Consider the following 24,092-nt stretch of genomic DNA (forward strand, 5'->3'; position numbering starts at 1 on the left):
TACGTCAGTCGTCACTAGCGGATAGCTTGTTTTTTACTTATGTTACTGGTTAATTTTAGAAATGGCAACATGTCGACAGGTTAGTCTAGTGCGCAGTCTGTTGGCTGTGAGACCTGAGGCAGAAAAAAACCCCTCTCAGATAGCGCCTCTTGAGATAGCCAGCCTCGGGAAGTGTGTATGGTTACTTTTCCACCAGGAAAGAGAATTACTATGAGGGGGAATTGTCTCTCATATATGTGTCCACTTCTGCCTCTGGGTCATTCGCTTGTTGAGTTACGCTGCAGTCATCTCCCAGTAGCATCATCATGGTATTTACCTGGCACTTTTGGCCGATTCCAGCCTGGACACCACTGTCATCATCTCAGGCTCAGCTTCATCATCAATATCAGCAGCAATTTCCACAGCGGTACAGAGTAGCCTGTTTTTCTTTAAGCATGCACCATATCTCTTTTAAAAACTACGATTCTTAATAACCCCCCAAAATAATAACCATTAACTGATAGTATTAATCGGGAAAAGTACTTATTGTCACTTAAATGTTTAACACTTAATTGTTAACATACCCAGTAGTGTCTTACACAAAGCACATTGTTTAATGCATTCATACATTTCTGCTTCTTAGTTTTTAAAGGCAAAAAAATAACACCAAACTTCTTTGTCTCTAGATGATGACTGGTGCTCTTACTAATGCCTTCTGTACACAAGGTTATTGAGAAATCTCTATTGAAATCACTTTTTACAAGGTCTTACCATAAACCTTGGATATACACAAACCTTTTCCCATACCTTGAGCAGCAATTATTTTGTGCCAGATTTTACAGAGAATTGTAATTGTACACCTGCTCTCCTGAAACTGAACCACTTCTAAATATATACCCTATAGAATGATTGACATTAAACTGATGAATGAGAGAGCGAGAGAGGGTCTCCTGCAAACACGGCCTGCTTCTAATGCCTAAATTTGCTTAAGAAATATACTCATACAAAGATTTGGCCATCTGCCATATCATGCATAAATGTATGTTGGAATATATTGTATATAATGTGTACACTGCTGGTGCAATGTAAGTGATATACATAAAAAAAATACAGTCTAAATCGTTGGTGCTGCTTGGTAACAAGTGTGTGAGGCAGTGATGAGCCGATTTATTGGCCAAATATTGATGTCGGCTGATATTCTTTATTCTTTAGGGTTGGGCCAAAACATGGTGCAGATGGACTATTGCATCCACTGTTGGCTAAACATTTTTAAATGTCTGTATCTTATATGGAATTTGACAATTGTTGCATGCCTAGTTTGAGCATGGAACGGTAAAATAGATTCACAAGGTGGGAGAGCATTCACAGATTGGTTGTGGTGAGCAAAGAAATGGCTTTCTCCTCTACTTTTAATCAACTTTGGTCTTTCTTGAACCTCTCTCTAGCTCAGATGTTTCTCTGATTTCCGCACCATTGTGAAGTAAGTGAAGTGTGAGTCAGTAAGAGGTTTTGAATTCTTCAGATTCTTAATGACTGGTATTCTTTCGTTGCCCTGTTGAAAACTTTGAAACAGGTGTTAGCTCGAGCTCATTCACTCACATGGCCTTTAAAGGATGTTCAGTGTGCATCACACTGTATAATCAGTGTCAGTGTTACCTTTAATGCTGAACAAACACAGCTCTTTCAGGAGGCCTATGCAATCAAAAGGCAGGAGTGATGATGAGTAAGTTGGGGAAAAAAGGAGGATACACAATACATAGGCCAGTTACTACTAATATATCGATATTTCGTCTGTATTAATGTTATGGCAAAACCCCTCTATTGGGCAAATCTGTATTGGTTTATGGTATAGTCTTACATTTGAAAGTTTTTTTGTCTCTTTCTACAGCATTGCCACAGGAAAAATACATCAAAAACTCCCAATTTACCAGTTCATTCCTTTCTATTTCACACCCTCTCCCCAAGCGTTTTGCTCTTTCAGTTGAGCTGAAATGCCAGGATGCTTACCTCATCACCTCCCTACTTGAGTGAAGTGTGGGAGGAAAGAGGGGAAGTCTGGGAGGAGGGGGGCAGCTGGAGACTGTACTGGCTTTGTTGGGGTTGGAAACTTTAACTGTTCTTCTCCCTGTCAGCCTGCCTTGCCTCTCTTTGTACATTCAACAATGCCTTCCCTGTTCATACTGTTGTTGTGGTTGTTTGCACCATGTTTAAAGGGATAGTTCAGGGGCTTTTTAACTTAGATTGTATGAGGTACTTATCTGTAGTCAGTGTATAAACTACAGTAGATAATGCAATCTCTTGCAAATCTGCCATATCTTAACTTGTCAAGTAAAAATTTCACTGCAAATGACCTGCCATATTTCACCAAACAGAGTTCAGGCGTTAAAGGGGCTGTACATCTTGATTCATAAAGATCAACAAATCTTTGGCCCTGAGAACAAATTTCAAATGCTTCTTTAACAGGATAGGATACATGGTATCATGTAGGTGTAACTGCTACATTTTTCTGTAATGTATCACACTTAAGCCACATAGTCATATTTTCGATAATTGAAATTGAAAGCTCATGTCAATTGGTTTTCTACTCAGAATTTAAATTCTGACACTCCTATTCAGAACCGTAATACAGCAGTAAACAACTCATTACTATGAAAATATATTGTGGAATAACATCCTGACCAGAGAATGAAGTCCCACTCCCTCTTTGTGTGATTTAAACCGAGCTTCTGAGTTCTTTGTTGACAACAAACAACAACAAATTGTTGTGGTGACCGTTCCAGCCATGCTTTCATGTGAGTCCAACATCCCCGCTGCTCTACACCAATGGCGGTTATTGCTGATAACACCTTCCGGACCCATGGCATTGCTGGCGGAAGTGTAACGGCCACCTGTCAGTTCCTCCTCAGGTTACACTGTTGCTCTGTGTCCACTGGTGCCATTTGTAGGCCTGTTCGCGGCTCCATTATCAATATTAACTGCTAGGCGACAGCTCAGCCACCACCATCTTTAGAGCTGTGTGCAAGTAATCAATATGCTCGGAATCTCTAGTACAGCCACTTGCATACAAATCGGCATCTTGGTTATTTGCTTTGGAGGGTTGATAAAATTTTGGCCAGGTTAATCATAGTGCTGACATTTTTCAGGCTAAACTAACCTGGTAACACTGCAGTAGCTAGAAGGCTACTTCACCAGGTTGGTCAATCATTAGTGTGTCCGACAGCTTATGCTGCTCTCAGAATTATCTGAGACACTTATCTGATTTCCCTGTTAACCAGTGATAGAAGATGCTGTAAAACAAGATAAAAGGAATTCCATTAGTAATGGCATATTTGTGCATTTGGATACATTTATCAAACTAAAAATTATTTTTTTGTCTACCACTGATCCCCGGAACCTCCATGCCACAGACAACACAGCCTTTTCCAGGCTGGGAGCTGGGAATGAGGGAGGTGGGTGGTCTGGCAGGTGTCAGATCTGTACAGACCAATCTGCTACACAGAATTGGTCCTAAATTTTACCTGTTTTTACCACTTAAAAGGTGATAAAAATGGCCATGAATTGCCCCAAATACCACATTATTTACCACATACCATTAAAACATGCTTTAATGTTTAATGTAATGTTGAATCACTGTTGTGCCTCCACTCACACTCTCGCACTGTTGTAACTTAAGCCGGGGTCAAAGTGCAACCATAGTTGAAAGGTCCGCTTATTGTAAGCTACTTTGGGCTTCTTATTTTGAAAAGTAGCCTGTTAATATTGGCAGCTGCGAGTTGTGTTTTTTTGGGCTTCTTAGCAGGCTAGCGTTGGCTTACAACAAAGTCCAGCATTCACATCTCACGTTCAGTGTTAATAACAATGTAATTGCCATCCATAGCAGTCAAGGTGAGCAGCACAGATGTATTGTATACAAAGCCAGGAGCAACATTTGTGAAGAGACGATGTAGTGTGCCTACAGGGTGGAGACATACAGACGTAAACAGTGATGTAATGACGTGGCTCTCTAGCCTGTATAAATGCGTTATATTATTCAGTACACCTGTGATACTGGGATTTGTTTTCTACAGTATGCAATTTTTTGCTGACAGGCAAAATAAAGAGATAATTTTGGGAGAAAAAAAATGCAGAGTTACCTGTACCATTGCCCTTCTCTTGATTATCCTCTAGGTTACAACAGGTCATTTTATGCAGTGAGATCAAATTTCATAAAATAGTCTCACTACAATGAAATGCTCTTGTAGTGCAGATCTGAGCGTATATTTCGTCTTATGACAGGGTTCACATGTGATTTATCAAACGATTGTATCCCGCACATCACAGCGTAATAATGATCGTCTGTTGATAAGTGTGGCGGCTGAAAAGAAGCGTAATTTAAATACCACGTCCTAATACATACTCAATTCAGATGCCTCACCTCAAGAGTTTATGACACAGTACGGCCAAAAAGAGGACAGGAGCGAAATAGACATTTCACAGAAATACGCAGCGATGGAAGTTAATGAAATAAAAGTACTTATTGTTATATACTCAAACAAGTTCTGTAAATATTTTACATTTAGAGCAAAGGCTTGAAGTTTTCACAGTTTTTGGTTGCAGCCAGGAGGTAAACAATGTTTTAAAGTAAGTTTTAATCCCAAAAGAAGAGGAATTTCTCAGAGGCAGAAAATGAAACGCTGACGTCCAACAGGTGCAACAGAACAAACTGCTTTTGTTTGGCAGCATAAAAAGTAAAAAGGAAGGAAATTAGTGCCGCTGTCAGCAGAGTAGCAGTGGACCATTCAACTCTCGGTGAGGTTGGAATATTTCATATATACATTGTGATATATATAAAGCCTAATAGCCTATATAATATGCAAATATTACTATAATTATTATTATTATTATGGAGAGATATTACTCACTTCTTTACATTTAGACACACGTCTCCGTCAGAGGAGCGTGTGGCAGCGCTGATTGGAAATGTTTCTATTCCGGCACAACGTTAGTGAAGGAGACGCTCCGGTGTCTGAGCCGGAAAACGATAAATAGCAGAAAACAACAACATTTTATAGCCTCGGCTAGTATTCAGTTTAAAGAGTTTCACGGTCGCAGTTGTATTTATTTTTAATGAGGTTTAAGCGATAAATAATATAGCCTAAACATGCATGTTTGTCACCATTTAAAAAAACAAAAACACGGCACAGTTTTATCAGCTCCAGGCATTGATACAACAGTCTACGATCAATTCTCCGTCTCAGATGTGTGGACTTCAGGCTGACTCAAATTTGCGTACAAGAACTGAGAACAGACGTGAGATCTGATCGTACCCTCCGCTCACGTCCAAACTGATAAATTCTGAGCCTTGCGTAGAAATGATCATGCGCCTACTTTATGCTCACTTTCTGTCATATGCGCGTTTGATAAATGAGGGCCATCATCTCACATGAATATTGCTGTTTAGGGACCTCATTTTGCAGAAATATTTACAGTACAATAGGTGAAAATAACACAGTTGTACTTGTACATGAGCAAAACATGCATCTTTTTGCCTAAATCCGCATTGGATTAGCACAAAGTGGGCATCTCCGTAAATGTGGGGCTTGAGGGCATAAACTAATTTTCATCCAGATTTCTTGAGGTGAAAAGTCAAGGGAACCAATTGAAAATGGTCCTTTCCCTCGCCAAATTATTATGATTATTATTATTATTATTAATAATAATAATAATATTAGTTATTTTGCCCCCTTCCTGGAAAGATGACACCAAAGGATTCCTTTCATATGATACCAATATCTTCACTGTAGCATTAAAATCAGCCGGCTACAGCTTCTGAAAGTCAACAAAGCCCAGTGGTGGGCTTTTGGATCATAAATTAATCAAATCTGATTGATTCTTTTTAAATTTTAGATCTATCTAAAATGAAAAAAAAAATCAATCAGATTTGGCCTATAGGCCTTTTTTAGGTGGCTATACATATTTTGCTATTGTCACATTTAAAACACAATGCATGCCTGTGTCCTCTTCTTTTTAAACCACTGTATGTAGTGTTTAACCTTTACACTTATGTTTTAAATGTCTTCTGTGAATACACAAGTACAAGGTTAAGCCTGCCATTTAAATACAGCCACTGACCACACCCCTAGTTTTCAGCTTGCACCACACTTTAGTGAAACAGGAGGGATACTGTTTGACTTTCATCCCACATCAGTCAATAGCTGCTCATCTTGCTTGCCAGGAGGTTGCTCTGTGTCTGTTCATGATGCAGTGGAAACCTCACTAATGCATGGACTGTCCCTAGCCCCCTGGAAGCTCAGGAATGTGCATAGAGGCAGCATTACACAGGAGACAGACAGGCCAGGAATGCAGTTGGAGTGATACAGACTGGCCGAATACACTGGCTCAGCTGCTGCTTGTTTCACTGTTAACATTTGCCTGCATGCCTCTCTCAGATCTAGCCTGCCATCACTGTTGTCTCTATGTCTCTCTGCCTGTATACCTTTTCATTTCCTTCTTTGAACCTATTGTGTCTACTCGTCTCTAGGTGTATCTCTCATCTCTGGCATGTAGGTGGTTTTCTTTGCTATGAATGATATTTAGCCCCACGCACATACTGCTTACCATGCGTACAAAGCCAGCTCACTTGTGAGTCTCTGGCTAAGTTTAGACTCATGCTACATTTCCACTGCATGGTACGGCTTAACTCAACTTGACCCAACTTGCTTGGAACTGTTGTATATAGTACCAGGTACTTTTTTTTCTTCTGTGTCCCATTGGGGGAGGTTTTAAGCAAGCTAAATTGATACTAAAGTTGTAGTTGAGACCAATGATCCATCAAAGATCGTCACTAGAATTGTCACTTGCACGACATGGCTCATTCTGTACAAACCTGAAGTTTTTAAAACTTCATTCAAAAAAATGGCAGCTCAGAAATCCATGCCATGGCCAGCTGATGAAGAACAGATGTTCCTTTTTTTCTTTGCCAATAAAAGGATCCAGCGAGATCTTCATGTTGAAGATAATGCCACAACAGTTTCACATGGCGTCACTGTGACAGATCAGCTAAGAATCCAGCCTGCATTGAGGGTTTACTGTCGGCTGTGGAAAACCACATTAAATGATTTCATACTAACACAGCCTTAGTCTACTGAAAGGTTTACTGATTTACCTTCCTTGGCCTTGTAAAAGACAGGCTAGGATATGGAGTGGTTTGCCCTTTATAATTTTCCTTTAGAGTTGGCCTGCATAAACACCAGGCTTATGTTTAACCAGCGTCAACATGGTTGGAAAAAAAATCAATGGGAAGTTAATAAGGCGTCTATTTTATTTTATTTGGTTTGTTTTATGTGTGTTTATGTCATTGCGTATATGTATGAGTCTGTGTTTCAAATTGATTGTGTAAGACATAATTTTGTTAAGTTGAGGAACACAACTCTTCTGCTTCACACTTGCTAGTAAGTCATAAAAAAGTTTTTTGCTCAATTAAATACTACATAAATTGTTGGAGTATCAGATGTAGGTAGTTTATCACTTGAAGTACAAGCATTGTCTATACAAACTATTAGTATTAGACCTTTTGAAATGAGAACAATTTGTATGCAATCTTGTATTCTCTGTCTGTAGCTTTATTATAGGGGAAAACCATGAATCCCTGCTACAGGAAATCTGGGTTGTTTTTTAAAAGTTTACCATGGTTCTCAGCTTTTGTTTAGTAAGAGTTGTACTCTCCCAGGCTGCAGCAGGTCGGCCGAGGTCAGTACTGGATCTGTTCTTTTTCTGGAATGCCCAATGAACTCTGTCCCAAGGAAAGCTCTGGTGTGTCTACCAGCTCTCATCTTTCTCATCTGCTTTCTCTGTTTGTTGCTTTTGTGCATGCACACTTACGCACACAGTCTAATCTAGATTTTCCTGTGTCGCTTGTTTGAGCCGTAGGTCTTATTCACATCAAAGGTATAATCAGTCTTTGTAATTTCCCAAGAATTCGAGAGCCCTTTTTCAGTTTAACCTGTTGTCATTAAAGTCTTCCAACTTTGAGTTCAGCAGTATGGCACTTCTGTGTTCCTCTGCTCATGCTTGCATCCTTTGCATACAAGTGGCCTCTTGTGTCTCTGACATTTTTGTCATTTTGGGAGTGCTATCACTATACTGTTTGGCATGGCAATGTTTCACTTTTATAAAATCTGTTGATATATTACCCTTAAAGGGACATTTTGACACCATTTGTGGATGTCCTGTCAGTGTTTATGGTAAATGTAGTCCAATGAAGCAATAAATTCTTCAGTGTGTTCTCTGTTGACAGAGGAAGCAGATTTCTCCAGCTCGTGGAGCCCTGCTGGCTGTGCTTACTTGTACCATGATGCATTGCATGCATGCAGCGACTGCGCTACATCAATCTCTCAGCAGCTTGTTGATGGCTCAGAAATTAGCAACACACAATGACAAAAATCGCCCTGCTGGTTTTGGATGGTATTTTCCAGTTTACCTTTGGGATCCTGAAGAAGGTCTCCAGCACACCTCTGTCCAAGTGAGGAGTAAAGCTGTCAGTACAGTAACACACACACTCAGTCTCAGTGTTGTCGGTGACAGCATCCAGCAGAAACTGCCGACACTGACATTCATTGCAGCAGAATGATTCTTTTTGTTTGCATAGGAGGGTAATTTGAGCATAAGCACCACCAGTCGCTGTTTGCTCTCAGTAGCTCATATCTCGGAGTGTCCCCGCCGGCTGTATCCTCGTTTTGGCTAAATACAGCCAAATATTAATAATAATATCAGCCAAAACACTATAAAATGTCTAATGTAAAAATCCTTGTCCATAACATGCTATGCACAATACTTTGAATTGTCATTTAAATGTAGTTTACAATACAAGTAAAATAAATGGAAAGGAATGGAATTCCCTATAGACCTACTCACCTCTTTTCAGCAGTGTTAGTTTATAAGCCCTAAAAGTATGTTGCCCTTTAGCTCACAGCATCATTAGTGAGCCAATACTTGAGTGACAAATCATAATCTCTTGATTAAGATGTCTGGGGAATATTAAGTTACTGAGAATACTCTATTTACTTTTCATTGTATTTCTGTTAATTCTTGTCACTTAATCTATGAGGGGAATATGCACAGTTGTTTTGTGGAAAGCCACCAAATCACAGGATTTTGTTTCGGTGGAGCCAAAAAATTTTCGCAGTTCCTTTAGCATTTTTTTTAAAAACCCATTTTCCTCTCTCTCCAACATTATTCATCTCTTCAAATTGATTTTTTGCATTTGCCTTGAAGAAAGTCTCTCTCTCATGTTTCTTGTTTTCCTATTTTTACTTTACCTTTTATTTCTCTTTATTTTCCCCCTCTCTATGCCCTCACTCTTTCTGCCTCTCTGAGCTCTCTCCTCCAGCTCCAGGCATATTCAATTTGGATTGTGTTAATGTACTTAAATCAGCACACTCAATGGGAAAAGCCTTTACTGCTGACCACAGCCTGCAGCCATTGAGCTGACATAGGTGTTTCATTTTGTGAGTGGGACCAAGCCAGGGCCTTCAGATAAGACAGCTGGGCTTGTCTACCTGCATCATTGGTCCTCTCATCACATGCACACGCGGCTATCTGCTTGGCAGCGATAAGCCTGGACAGGCACTCTTCGGCTGATTTAGATGCAGTGGTAATGACGACAGACATCAAGGTCATTATGAAGCACCTGACCTACAATCGTCTTTTCATGGTTGAATGAAAACTACTAGCCTTTCACATTCTGTTTACTACGTGCTGTACCCTTACATCTCACTCACAGTACAATGCACTCAGTAGCAGTAGTATTAGCCTGCAGCCTCACTTGTGGATTTCTGTAATGTTGTTTTGCTGCTTTCTGTTCATTTTTTTGCCTTCTGTTTCTTTGTTGCAAAAAAAGTTAACAACTGTGACGCTGAAGTTTCTGATGCTTACACATTTTGTTCAGCAGGATAATCTTCAAGGAGTTGTGCTTCCAGTCCCTTCGTTTTTTTCTTTACCTTTTCTGTGGGAAAACCATGCGTTTTATAATATTTACCATAGCCAAGTATTTTCACTTACTTTAAAACATACGTGAGGAAATCAAATAACGTGATATATCTAGTCCTTTGCATGTCTATAGGAGAGATTATTTGTGATTCTCATGCCATATGTGCAGGCGATATTAGGACCAGCCCTGCCCACCACATCAGAGTTTCCTGTTTTCAGACCTGGCTCAAAGCGAGGAGAGTCAGAGCTTTGCAGCAGGGAGAAAGATCACTGTCTTTCGATGCTTGCGTGTGTGTGGGTGTGTGTGTGACTGAGAAAGAGGAGGGGGGATTTAAAAAGCAACATGTGTTTCACTAAAGCAGAGAACTGTGACGATGGTAGTGTCAGTGGTTTAATTACAGCTGTAGAGATACTGTGCTCGGTACTGTTTTTGATCTTTTGGTTAGGGCTGCAGATTGACAGATTGTTTGCCAAGTGCTTCTAAAGTATGCACATGTACAGTATGTATGACAGAGCATGCTCTGCGGGCCCTCCTGCTTGTGTGGGTAGATTATGGGTGTGTGTACATGTGTATGTGTGTGTCCCTTGACACTACTCTGTGTTTCCACAGCATGGTTCATTGCCAAGATGTAACCTAAGACACACAGATAAACACACATACATATTCAGGGATGGACACCCAGCGAGTAAGCTGGACCTCAGTAGCAACACTCTCCTAAAATAACAGACATTCTTTCTCCACCTCTCTCATCACCACTCCCTGAAACACAAAGCACAACACAGATGTAGAAGCACACAGCGTTCAGTCAGTGTTGAAGCAAACTGTGGTACAAACCTATCATTTTCATTCATGTTCTCTGTCCTGGCTGTAGATGATCTTGACCAAATGATTGGCTCACATTTCCTGAAAAACTGTACACATCACACTTCCTTCTAGATAAAATCTTAAAGCTTATCTCAAGAAGCGAGCTGTCCTAGCCACCAAATTACCTGCTCTTTTCAGATGATCATTTTACATACAGACTTTTATTTCTCAACAAATAGAATTTCTCTGGCATTTGACCTGTAGCAATTCTGCATGTGATGACTATCCTAAAGTTTATTGGAAAGCCTGATCAATTTAAAATTGGGCTCATTATCAAATAACAGCAGATACAGAAAAGGAAACTGTCACAATTACATAGAACTTTAGGCACTATTGTTTATAGTTCTATTTAAGTTGACCTATTACAAAAGAGAAATATGGTGATAAAGTCAGTAATGCCTGTTCTTCAATTGTTGAATAACCACTTACTGTACATGTGTTGTCTTTTACTCTTGGGCACATTTAGAGCAGTTGATGTAAAACATGTATATATTATATAGAAATGTACCAATAGACATAACCTCCCAAATCTGGGATTGGTTTGGGCTGTAGCTTCTCTTCCTTCAGCAGTTGTGCACTGTTTTAGTTACAGTCTGCCTCTCTTTAGCTCTTTGTTTCGCTCACGCTCTCAAATGTGTGAAATTCTCAAGTGGACAGAACACTCATCAGATTGGCTCAGAAGCCATCTGTCCTGATATTATCGGTTTGTTGAGTGACTAGTCACAAACACGCTCAGACATGGAAATTACAGAGAAGTAATTGTGTTTTGTCATACAGGAAATTGTGAAATTAGTAGATCTAACCAGTAAAGGTCTGATGAAATATAGATGCAAGATCATGCCTTTGTAGAAGTTACTAAAGGAAAATAACATTTTAACTTAGGTCTTTGTTACTAAGAATCGTTAAATATATAACCACTATTTTAATTATGTTCACAACAGTGCTTTGTCCCTGCAAGGCTAGATGATATGATGCAAATATAATAAAGATTTATATTACTTAGTTGTGCTATAGAGCATTATTTACAATGACTAGTTTGTTTTCAGATCGTAGTTTCTGTACTTAATATAATCCACTTGTGCAACTGCCCTTTGAATTGTGATTTTCTTTAGACGCAGTCTGAATTGCTGCTGCATCAGAAACCGGTCTCTCAAGGCAAGGCCTTGCTTTGCTCAGCTGTGCCTTATCTCACACTTCCTCCTCTTTGCTATAATCAGCAGTGGACGGCTTGGGCCCAGGCCTTGTCACTGTTGATTTTACAGACATATCAGAGCGATGTCTCTCTGCGTCAATACTGTCCAAGGTTGTCAACCCTCTGTCCTCTCTTAGCTCTGTGACTGATCAGTGATGCAAACCTGCAGTCTGCCAGCTATGATAATGACTGAGCAAAATGTCAAGAACAGGGAAACACATAGGAATGCTGCATTGCTTAGTAAATAAGCATTGCAGTATGGGAAGACTGTGCACAGGGTACAAAATGCATGAAATTAGCAGCACACTGGCATTAATGGTATTCCACTGACTGACAGTTTGTGGTGGTAAAGAAAGCAATGTGCCACAAAGGCACCAAAGAAGAGAACTGAACTTGAAAACGTGAATGTAAACAATCTTGGTTTCAATTTTTTCTAAAAAATCAGTTTTATAAATTGGAAATCAATTGATATGATCTTTGTGATACAGTATAATCTAGGAGATCAATAATCACTATTTGGAACTGATATACATTTTCATTTTATGTTACAATGTCACAATTTGATTTTGCATTTTTGAGTAATTTATTTGATCAGCAAACAGATAAAAAACAATCGTAAAAAATACAGAATATCACAGGTAATAATTGTCCAGGACAATGGTTGATTAAACACTATTACAAATGAGAAATAAAATGCAAAGAACGTAGATTTTTGTTTTAGTTTTTACACTTTGAGGTATAGAATGTGTGTGAATGAAAAATGACTGCATTTCTTTTTTGTTTTATTCTCATTGAGTGGTTATTGAACTTGAATATTAATATTGATTAAAATCTCTCCTTTCTGCTCTCCCCCTTCTCTTTTTTTTGTGCCTCCCCTTCTTTCGCCTTCTCCTAACATTTTCTTCTTTTGCTCTCTCCAGGTTCTGTTGCATCAGTTTTGCAGAAGGTGACCCCCACCCCTTCGCCAAAATCCGGCTGTTAGATGTGACCACGAGGTTGATCAGGAGAAGCCACCATGTCTTAAACGCAGACGGGCCCTCTGGAGCCCTGTCCCCCCACCCTGGACCCCCCTCCCCCTCCCCCATCCACCACCTTACCCCTTCTCCCAGCCCCATCCCTCTCCCAGACCTCCCTCCACATGTGAGGGACAGGCTACCCAGCTCTGGCTCCCCGCTGGCACATCCCTCCCCTCCCTCCCTAGAGATGAGCCTGCAGAAGCACCAGCAGTTGGGTGGTAGTGGTGGGGTGATGGGCTCTGACCGGGACCTGCAGTCTACCGCCTCCTCCATCTCTCTGCCCTCTGTGAAGAAGGCCCCCAAGAAGAGGCGCCTCTCCTTGGCTTCTCTTTTTAGAAGGCGAGGTCGGGAGCCCAAATCAGGGCGCCAAAGGTCCAGAGAGCTCCAACACCCTGGACCTCTAGGGCTTGGAGGGGTGGATGGCATCGCCAGCATTGAGAGCATCCACTCTGAGATGATGTGTAATGACAAGAACTCTGCCTTCTTCTCTGTGACTGGGACCGGAGCTGCCTCTGCTGCCGCTGCCTCCACCTCATCTGCCTCAGGGCCTTCTTCCTCTGCCTCCTCCTCCTCCTCCTCCAAAGTGGGGAGTGGGGTGGGGGCAGAGCTGATGGAGTGCCCGCTGTGCCTTTTGCGCCACTCCAGGGAGAGCTTCCCTGACATCATGACCTGTCACCACCGCTCCTGTATCGATTGTCTGCGCCAGTACCTGCGCATTGAGATCTCAGAGTCGCGTGTCAACATCAGCTGCCCTGAGTGCTCTGAGCGCTTCAACCCTCACGACATCCGCATGATCCTTGGTGACCGGGCGCTTATGGAGAAATACGAGGAATTCATGCTGAGGAGATGGCTTGTGGCTGACCCTGATTGTCGCTGGTGCCCTGCGCCGGACTGTGGGTAAGAAACTAGTTAAAATACACAGTCAAAAAATGAACTGAACACCACCATAATGACATACATGATGCCTCTCTATAGATTCTCTTGAATGTATGTGAGATAGAATAAGATATGCATTTCCCAAGGGAACTGTCATTGATGGAAACAATGTAAGGTGAGGTCAACTTAAATTATTTCTATAAAATGTGTCTGTGTAACTATCTTCTCATCCTAAAAATATATATTTGACCAGTTTTCTGCCAGAGTGCTACTACCACGTGCCAGTAAAACATGTGTGGCACATTCAAGTTGGCTCTTATCTTCACAAGTCAAGTGCAGCATTTACTACAGTGCTGTGAGATGGGCTAGATGCTGTTGTACAAACAGGAGAAACATGCCAACAAGACTACTACAGCTGTCCAAAAGTTCTTTGTGAAATTCTTTCCAAAAAAAGAAACCAAACCAGAATACTAGCAGTTGCAACCAAGTGATGTTGAAGCTTGAATCCATCGTTTAGCAATTTGTAATAAATGTGTAAACAAAGGAGATAGTCCATTTTTGGCTAACACCATTTTGCTAGCATTGTCAAGTGTGCATGCTGTGAGTCTTCCATTTAGCCCCCAGCGCGTTGTAGCGGTCATTTGCCTTTTCATTCAGACTCTTCATAAAGTCACAAGTACCTTTACTTTAGTACTTATACTTCAGTGCCTTTGCCTGATTCTTTAAACCTTTCTGTCTCTTTTCCGACAGTCTTCTCTGTAACACAAGACTGCTGTTCCCTAACTGCCTTTCTTTCTTTAAGCATTTTTTCCAGTTCTTTGTTACTTGTGTCATGCCCCTCTCTGTTTTGCTGTCTAATCCCCTTCCTGAGTGATGGCCCGTTGACATGCTTCATCCCAGTCACCCACATTGTCACTGCAGTGTAACTTTGTAGAGGCCCTGTAGGGTCAAATGGTGACTTGGACTCACTGACAAATCAAATCAGCATCTCATTTATTTGAAGTTGATTGGGCATCTGTCCAAAGTACCTTAACTGCTGCCACTTCATAACTCACCAAATGAAGGAGATGTCCAGATTTCACATTTATTGAATGTTGGACCATTTGTACATTTTTGCATACCATAAGCATGTAAGCAAAACCTCTATGTAGTGACAACCCTGAACCAGGGATGAAGATGCATGAACACTGCTACATTACACATTGCTGCCTGAAAAGGATTTAGGAAAATCACTATCCTTAAGCAGATGCCTTAAGGAAAACTTAACTGATCTTCAACAGGCTTTGGGTCACTGCAGCTTGGGCAGTACCTGCTGGCAAAACTCCAGTGGGTGAGCAGAGTGGAGGGACACTGGGCAATGCTCATCTGCATGTGCTGTCTGTACTGCAGTGACAGAAAGCTGGTTGAAAATGAAGTTTCACTTTAAAGAACCCATTTCTGTCATGTTTTAAAACTCTCCCTCTCTTTGTATTGTCTCTCTTGTAGCCATTTCCTTTTCTTCCAGGAATTGTTTTAGGTCAGGTGGCTTTAAAAGCCCCACCACCCTCCACCCCATCACACTTTCGAGAAGTACTGTTTGTACCTAATTCTGAGCTGTAGTATCCTTGAGTACTTTGGCAGCTGGATGTTTTGTTTTATGGGATGTCCTGTTTTGTAACCTTGACTAGAATAGCAGCAAATGTATTTTGATTGTCAAAAAGACAAGACGTCATGATGTGTTTTGTTATGTTTTAAGAAAAGTTGATGTAGCTGTAGTGAAAACAGTAGTAGACTTTTTCCTTAGATTAGCTTTCCTGCTTTGCTTGGAGCTAGAGCATGTCCATCCTATTGGGAATTAGAGGTGGGGGAAAAAATAGATACAGTGTAGTATGCGTTATTTTGTGTAACAATATTATATTGATTCATGGCCGCCAAGAATCGATGTTTAGTGTTGTGACAGCCGGTGGACCGCCAGTACTTTCGCCCATTTACTAATTTTTTTTAAATCTGAGGCTGTAGCGGGTCTTTTAGGAATATACTGGAGATACTGGTATCATAGGAAACTAGAAGATCTAAGGAATCTATAGGCACCGTGTGCATATCGTGTCGGGAAGTTGTCGAAATAACACTGCAAAGTTATTTTTATGTTTCATTAAAAAAAATATTCAGAGCAATGAAGCTTAAAGTTTTTGAAAGTTTGATAAAATGCTGCAGTTGTTGTTGTCCATGTTTGATATCAGTTCAGTTCAGTCTGACTGAATATTTTGTTGGTCAGTCTGTGGGTTTGACTCTCATTGTAGAGAAATAAAAAGACTGAAGTGAGATGAATAGACTGAGCATTTTCTCTTTTTTGACAAAACAATTCTTGATTGAATAAAATTTTGTGGACTCAAAATGCAGTTAAACAGTTAAATTGCAATATATTGTATCGCAATACTCACCATATAACAAAATGCTTAAAATCACAATAATATCACATTGTGACTCAAGTATCGGGATGAAATCGTATCGGGGGACAGATACGCTGATTTACACCTCTACTGGGTATGGCCGTTTTACATAATTACAGTAACAAAGAGAAGGAATTGCCCCAGAACTGACATTTTGGGACATTTTTCTGTCTTCACTCCTCTGCCTCTTCCCTCCAAGGGGCTCTGTTCTTCCCCGGCTGACAGGTGTTGGTAGCTCCGCTAAATTCTCCTGTCTGGATGCAAATACTATGCCTTTTAGCATTCTGTAAATGAAGAAACCGTTTGAAATAACAATACTGTAATGTAGAGAACCAGCTCTTTCAATAATTATCGCAACATTTTAGGGCGCAGGATTTTCCCTGCAGTTAAATGCTGTTCAGGCATGTTGATTTTTGCCAAATGCCACAATGTGGAGAGCATGTGGACGAGCCAACACACTGCAATTATTGCAATTATTACAGTTTGTTATAACTTTTTTTTAAAACTTGTGACTAAATTAAATAACTCAAGGTTTTTTTTCTGAAACTTAGAATTGACAGTATAGGATCTATAGATATTGATATTATATTTATTTAGTCTTAAGCTTACCGTTCTTTTAGTCCCTACCCTGACGTCAAGCCAACAGTTGGACATCAGACGCCATTTGACCTTCATAAGGCGTTTGGCTGACTACTGGCTGCAGTTCTTGCGGTGTGTCTGTTATTAGTGTCCATAATGCCAATTAAGTGTGTTGAATTGCTGGTGACAGCAGTCGGTGAGCTCAGTTTATATCTTTTCTTTTCTTAGAAGCAAAGACCACAATGCCAAAGCAAATCAGATTGAAACTTTACAGTTGCAGCTGCAGTTTAACATATTCTCAGTCTGTATTCAGATGACTGAACAATTTCCCTAAAAACAGACTCAGAATGTATGTACATGTTGGCGGTCAGCTAACTGTACGAGCACACAGTGTGCACTGTTTGTGTTTGTGTTCAGGTTTCTGTAATTTCCCTTTGACGGCAAAGAAAGTAGATTTTATTTTGGCTCCAAGAGTGTCTTCCATTTAAATGAGTTTCTTTTTGCAGCAAGTTTTTCTCTGTTTTTACCTCTTGTTTGTTCCTCTTTCCTGCAGTTCTGAGGCTTTGGTCAACATCACACATTTCTTTTTACAGTTATTTATGTGAATTGCTCCAGAGAGTTTTGGGAAATGCACAGAAGGCACATCTGAACCAATGCCCTCCTCCTGGAAACTATTGCTTCAGCGTACTGTACTTTGGCCCATGTAATCAGGTGCACCTTGTACAGGGATCACATAGGTTTTTGGCCTGAGCCCATCCAGACAGCCAAGTGAATCCTAGGCCAAAGCAAAATACATTAATACAAATAAAAAATATAGATATTTTTTTTTGCATGGTGCACAGTGTTGTATTAATCTGACATTATTACTACAGCATTATCATTGGTTATATAGTTGTTTACTGTCTAATGATTGTATTGTCACAGCTGTAGTCGGATATAAAAATACAGTGCTTCCTTTCCCGGTGTCTCTTGTAGGAAGGATACATAGGGCTGTTCTGTTATGGAAACAGGACACTGGTATTGCAGTAAGCAGCATTGGTGAAGTGGTCATTTAGGGGTTATAAAAGTATTAAAACGTTTTTCAGAGGAAGTCAAGTAAGTTTTATTTATACATCCATTATCCAAATCACAGATTTGACTCAGGGCTTTACAAATTGTACAACTGGTTACACAAAAAATGGTTTTAATCTAAACTGATTTGGTGTTTTGTTGTTGGCAATCTCATAGTATAAAAACCTACACCGCGACATCTCTTTCCCTAATATCTCCTCATTCCCTAGTAGGGATGGGAATAATAAATCAATGATCAATTAATGGTCATTAAGAATTTGGTCAATCACATGGAATTTTAAATCGATCATGTATCGTGTATTTATTTATTTTTAAACTGAAACACGGCTGAGCATTCAGCTCTGAGCTGAGAATGAAATTGGATAAAGCTACAGTGTTTGCAAACTGAAAGTTGCAAGCACAATTATAAAACACACAGAAATACAAGAGTATTAATTTGAGCAAAACTAGCTTACTGTATCAAACCTTACTAGCATAAATTACTGAGTTTAATTTTATCCAAAACTTATTTAAACACAAAACACATTTAAATATGCAAGATTACTGTGAAAACTAACCTCATGCCTCTTCCGAGGCTAAAACATTGAACTCATTGACGTTATCTTTACAGTATAATCTTACTTGATTTAGTTTTTACGATCGACAGGATCAAGTCTCTTTTCGTCCTTTCAAAATAAAAGCGTCCGTTATCAAAACGGGCATTTGCATAGAACTGTATATATATGTTTTATTTTGCCCATTTATGCATGCAGCAATTAATCGATTAATTGATCGTTAACGTCATAGATAATCAGGTTGGTAGGTTTCTTCCAAACGCCCATCCTTAGTCCCTAGTCTGCATAGGATTTAGTGCTGGTGGTTTACTGACAATGATTTAAAAAAGGATTGACAGGTCTCTGCTATTCCTCACTGTGTGTCTGCATTCTAGACTCCTTCCTCACTAAAGTAAAATGATCCACAGCAAAGGAAGTCTCCCAGGCTCTCCGTGGCTCTGTGATTGAAACTTAATCCTGGGTCAGTCACAGAGGGGCCGGGAGGCTTCTGCTGCAGTCGGATAGAACTACGTCACACACTCCAGGGTTTCCTTCAGGAAACTGGCTAGCCAGTATTTTGCAGCTGTCATCTTTGAACAGAAATTTTGAACATTGCCTTTTGAGGCACCGCTTTCGTCTCCTTTCTATTGGCTGAAGGCACCATGCATCCAACCCCTCAGCTGTCACTCTGTCAGAGGTGTTAGGATTTGCTATGCTGTGCTCTGTCATGTAAACACACATGCAATTGCAAAAGACACAGCATGTTGTTTTGTTTTTTAAAACAAAATTATATAAAGATTTTTACCTACATGAAAATAAAAGTTTAATGTTTAATGGTCATAAATGTATAGAAAAAAATACACAAAAGTGCAAATGTTTGACATATAAGTGGGTGGTTAAAGGTTTAACATACAGGATAACCCTAAAAACGGTGTATAGATTCATACAAAAACAATTCCTCTCAATCATCACTTATGACCCACTAGTGTGTGGCGGTGTCTGTATCAGCAGACAAGCTGCCCTCTGCCTGTATTTTCTCTTTTCTCCCTATTTTGCTGTGTTGCAACATTTCTGGGCATCAGCAGAGAGCCTTTGGGCCACGTTTCTGTTTTACTCCCAGCCAATAACAGCCGAAGGGCGTGCAGACCGTTCCCTTTTCCCAAATCATCAAATACCGCTACTTTGTCACACCCCTCGGGTCTGATGCTGCTGTGTCTGTTTGGCCACACACACGCACACACACACACACACACAGACACACACACACACACACACACACACACACACACACACAGAACACAACCACTGTGAAGCAATCAGAAAATAACATTTTATTCCTCTGATTCATTCCTTGCCATGTTCTAACACATCTCCCTGTCGCAAAGTCTTACTTGGTTTTTGAAACTACATTGTTGGTTAAATTTGCTTCCAAGTAGTTTGTGTGAAGAACAAAACAAATCTTTAAATTCAAATTGGGGTACTAGTGTAAGGGACCCTTCTTTGAAGCATTCATCAGACATATTTAGCAGTGTGCCTTCCTTTTCTTTTACATTTTCTAATTAATTCTATAGGCAATCCATTACAACGCTTTTGTCGACTTTTTTTCTTTCAAAGTCCATAGTGTGCACAGTTTTTTTCCCTCTTAAGATGCTGGTATCTTCTAAGTAATCCAACCATGTTATGTTATCTTGTTGGGAAGAGGGATAGTGGCACCCAAAAGATATCTAAATGAAAATGGGTTATATGGATGCCCACAAGTCCCACCCAGTTTTGGGTTAAAAAAAACAAAAAAACATGCAGTTTTTCTCAATGTGTTGTTTTCTCCTGTTGTCTTCTCCCAGGTATGCAGTGATTGCTTTCGGGTGTGCTAGCTGCCCCAAGATCACATGCGGCAGGGAGGGCTGTGGCACAGAGTTCTGTTACCACTGTAAGCAGTTATGGCATCCCAACCAGACCTGCGATGCAGCACGACAGCAGAGAGCCCAGAGCCTCCGCCTCAGGACGGTCCGCTCATCCTCCCTCAGCTACAGCCAAGAAAGTGGAGCTGCAGGTCGGCTTTTCTTTTCCTGTGTCTCTTCTGTGTTTCACACATTGTCAAATATCCAGTACATTGCCACACATGTCAGGATGTTGCATAGTTCTTCCTCTAAAAGGGAGACGGATTTGAGAATTTGTGTTTGCAGCGTAGGTCAGAATGCAGAGAAATTAATCAATTTTTGTCAGTATTACCAAATTTCTTTGATGGCTAGGCTTGTCTCAGTGATAAATTGTTTGTGAGAAATGTTTTGTCAATCACAATGAAGTTCTGAAATATGTCACCAGTGACTGACCAGGCCTATTTTTATTTGATAGCAGAAGTGTAACAAGTCAGTTAAACTTTTCTATTTTTCTCTTCTTTTTCTTCCTTCTGCCTTGCAGCTGATGACATTAAGCCATGTCCACGCTGTGCTGCTTACATCATCAAGATGAATGATGGAAGTTGTAACCACATGACCTGTGCCGTCTGCGGCTGTGAGTTCTGCTGGCTCTGCATGAAGGAGATCTCAGACCTGCACTACCTGAGGTCAGTTTGACAAGATGCATACGCATATTTGAATACACACAGACACAGTTTGGAGGGCTTTATAGTTTTACCTCTGAACATGAGCATTTTAGGACACATTAAGTGATTGTAATCAGCTAATGCCATGCAACTAAACAGTTTTATTTCCTGTAACTGTGTATTGGTCCCTTTTATTTGTGGCAGCCCACAACTTGTAGCTAAGCCCTAATTCTACTGACTGAGGTCCCGCACACTCAAGAACTACAATCATGGAAAAAATTATCGGACCACCCTTGTTTTCTTCAATTTCTAGTTCATTTTAATGCCTGGTACAACTAAAGGTACATTTGTTTGGACAAATATAATGATAACAACAAAAATAGCTCATAAGAGTTTAATTTAAGCTGATATCTAGCCATTTTCCATGATTTTCTTGATAATGATTTTAGTTATTATCAAGAAAACCATGGAAAATGGCTAGAACAAGAAATTGAAGAAAAAGGGTGGTCTAATAATTTTTTTCATTACTGTATGTCTCCACGAGGACAAATATTTGTCCCTCAGTAACAAGGGATCAAAAGGTAAAAACATACTACAGTATCCACTGTATGAAAAAAAACAGTTCTCAGCTTAGCCTCCATTATTTTTTCACTCTAAATGTTCTCCTCTGCTTCTCTCAGTCCATCAGGCTGTACTTTCTGGGGGAAGAAGCCATGGAGCAGGAAGAAGAAGATTCTTTGGCAACTAGGAACACTTGTGGGTGCGCCCGTCGGCATTGCGCTCATTGCCGGAATAGCTATTCCTGCCATGATTATTGGCATCCCTGTATATGTGGGAAGGAAGGTGAGTCTCTAAAGACACATTCATGTGCAGTAGTCGGGAACAGAGTTGAGTTTTCCTGCTACGAGTTACACTACCTGGATGAGGCAGAACTTTGACTCATCCGGTTCCTGTCCAGATTTACTGTTCAAAGACTGTATTGAGCTGTACAGATTTTTACGAAGGCTTTGGGTTTCATTGTGAGTGCTGCATTGAGATAAATAAAGTTTAATATTTGCTCTGCTTTCCCACAAAGTGTAGCTTTAGTCTTAAGTGCAGTCAGTCTAAGCCTATCTCACTTGATATGCTGAAAATAAACACCCTGCACACCCAGAAACAAGCGCTGTATCAATCAGTAACTAACATATATTGTAAAACTAGCCCACATACCTCATGTCATCTATTTTTCTCAGACTCTTAAGTTATCTGAAGCCAACTGAGGTCATTTGTCAGTATCATGCTCTGTGTGTCGGTATGTCTTTGTATACTTGTGTTGTGTCAAATCCCTCATCAGTCTAAGTCTGTTCAATAAGAATTTGACATTACAAAAAAAGGAAAATGTTCAGACTCTCCAGAATTCCCCTCTTAAGCCTGCCAAGGCGAGGCCAGAGCCAACAAACTTTTCTTCCCCGAAAAAACCAGACCACATTCAGCCGTGATCACATGACACATGTGAAACATCTGAGCATGAATCACCTGCATTCCACATGCACTGGATGAATGTTGGTGTTCAGTCTTGGTTTCTATCCTGGTGAATCACTGCGCCAAGGCCATAGCATTACTGACAGCACAGTCACGTGTCGTATCAGCTGTACTTTGTCACCTTTGACTGACAGATAAAGCAGAAATGTTACAGTATAATGATAAGCACTCTTTGTGTGAAAGTAACTGGGACTGTATATGTGCAGTTTTTGCTATTGATGTGTGCTTTTTGGGCTTTGGAACAGAACTCTGTCAACCAAAACAACTGTACATTTTTTATTTTTTTTTTCATTTAATTGGGACATATCATGCATGAAACCATGAAACAAGACAACCCAGTCAGTTTAATGCTGGCTGCCTAGGCCAGAAAACATGGGATATAACAAGCCATTCAGATATGGCCCCTCTTCCTATGTCACATGCAGGTTTATTAAAATATATGGCCTCCTATGTGAGTTTCTCCACCCACGGCTTCAACACATGAGAGATTTGGTAGGCAGGTATATTCAGACTGACAAAAAGAGAAAAATAATGAAATAAAAACGATATTCAGCATTTAATAACACTTTAAAACTCTTAATTTTCAGTAATTCATGCGGTGTTTAGGGGTTCATTTGTTAGTCTTATATTATGTACATTTTTCTATCGGTTGTGTTTCTTGTATTCTCCAAATATGTAAAGAGAAAGGAAGTATGCGCACACTCAGAATAAACTTTAGGTGGAACAGGTGGAAGATGAAAAACACAAACTACAAGACAAGAAAACTGCACACTGCAAATTGAGGAATAGCCTAAATTAATAATAGGAATAGCCTTTTCATGTCTTTTGCAGTCTCCAGATATGTGGCATTTTTTACAGACTTTAACAATTACTTACCACTGGTCACTGTTAGGGGTGTTGTTTTTCCCAAATGCCTAGCTTTTTCAATTTTCTATAGATAGCTGTCATATAGCAGCTGGTTACTGCTGGCATGATTTGGCCTCACTGTACGCTGAAACCACTCTGGCTTGGTTGTTACCATTTTAAAAGATATTTATATAATTACAGTAATGACTTGCAACCGACTCTGTATTTTTACTAGGCCATGATCACTCTCTAACATAAAGTGTGTGTGTGTGTGTGTGTGTGTGTGTGTGTGGGTGTGGGTGTGTGGGTGGGTGGGTGCGAAAGAAAATTGTAAGGAAGAAAATGTAGCCCAGCTGGCAGTGGGTTGTTTGGGTTTGTAGGCTCAGTCTCAGCCCAACAGTTCCACTGTCAGTTCGCACCTGGTTTGGATCAAGTTATGAGAACTTGTTCCTTAGTTTCCTCTGTCTGTCTGTTTGAGTCTCATTGGTCCCCTTTTCTCTGTCAGATCCATAACCGCTATGAAGGCAAAGATATCTCCAACCACAAGAGGAACCTGGTGATCGCTGGTGGAGTGACTCTCTCAGTCATTGTGTCTCCAGTGGTGGCTGCAGTCACTGTCGGTCAGTCTGTTCTCCAGCAACTCTATCTCCTTCCTCCTTCTCTTTGTCTCTTCCTCT

The 24,092-nt window shown here is 40.3% G+C and overlaps 1 protein-coding gene across 1 annotated transcript in view; it reads left to right on the plus strand.

Moving 5' to 3' along the window:
• Positions 1-24,092, plus strand: part of LOC131975779 (E3 ubiquitin-protein ligase RNF19A-like) — a 32,893-nt gene that overhangs the window by 3,937 nt on the left and 4,864 nt on the right. The window contains exons 2-6 of the mRNA XM_059338540.1: positions 12,923-13,915; positions 20,348-20,556; positions 20,925-21,069; positions 21,729-21,891; positions 23,921-24,035. Of these exons, the coding sequence (XP_059194523.1) occupies positions 13,206-13,915; positions 20,348-20,556; positions 20,925-21,069; positions 21,729-21,891; positions 23,921-24,035 (1,342 nt within the window). The 5' untranslated portion in view covers positions 12,923-13,205. The remainder of the gene's footprint in view (positions 1-12,922; positions 13,916-20,347; positions 20,557-20,924; positions 21,070-21,728; positions 21,892-23,920; positions 24,036-24,092) is intronic.

Source organism: Centropristis striata, chromosome 8 (genome assembly GCF_030273125.1).
Source record: "Centropristis striata isolate RG_2023a ecotype Rhode Island chromosome 8, C.striata_1.0, whole genome shotgun sequence".
Lineage (NCBI taxonomy): Eukaryota > Metazoa > Chordata > Actinopteri > Perciformes > Serranidae > Centropristis > Centropristis striata.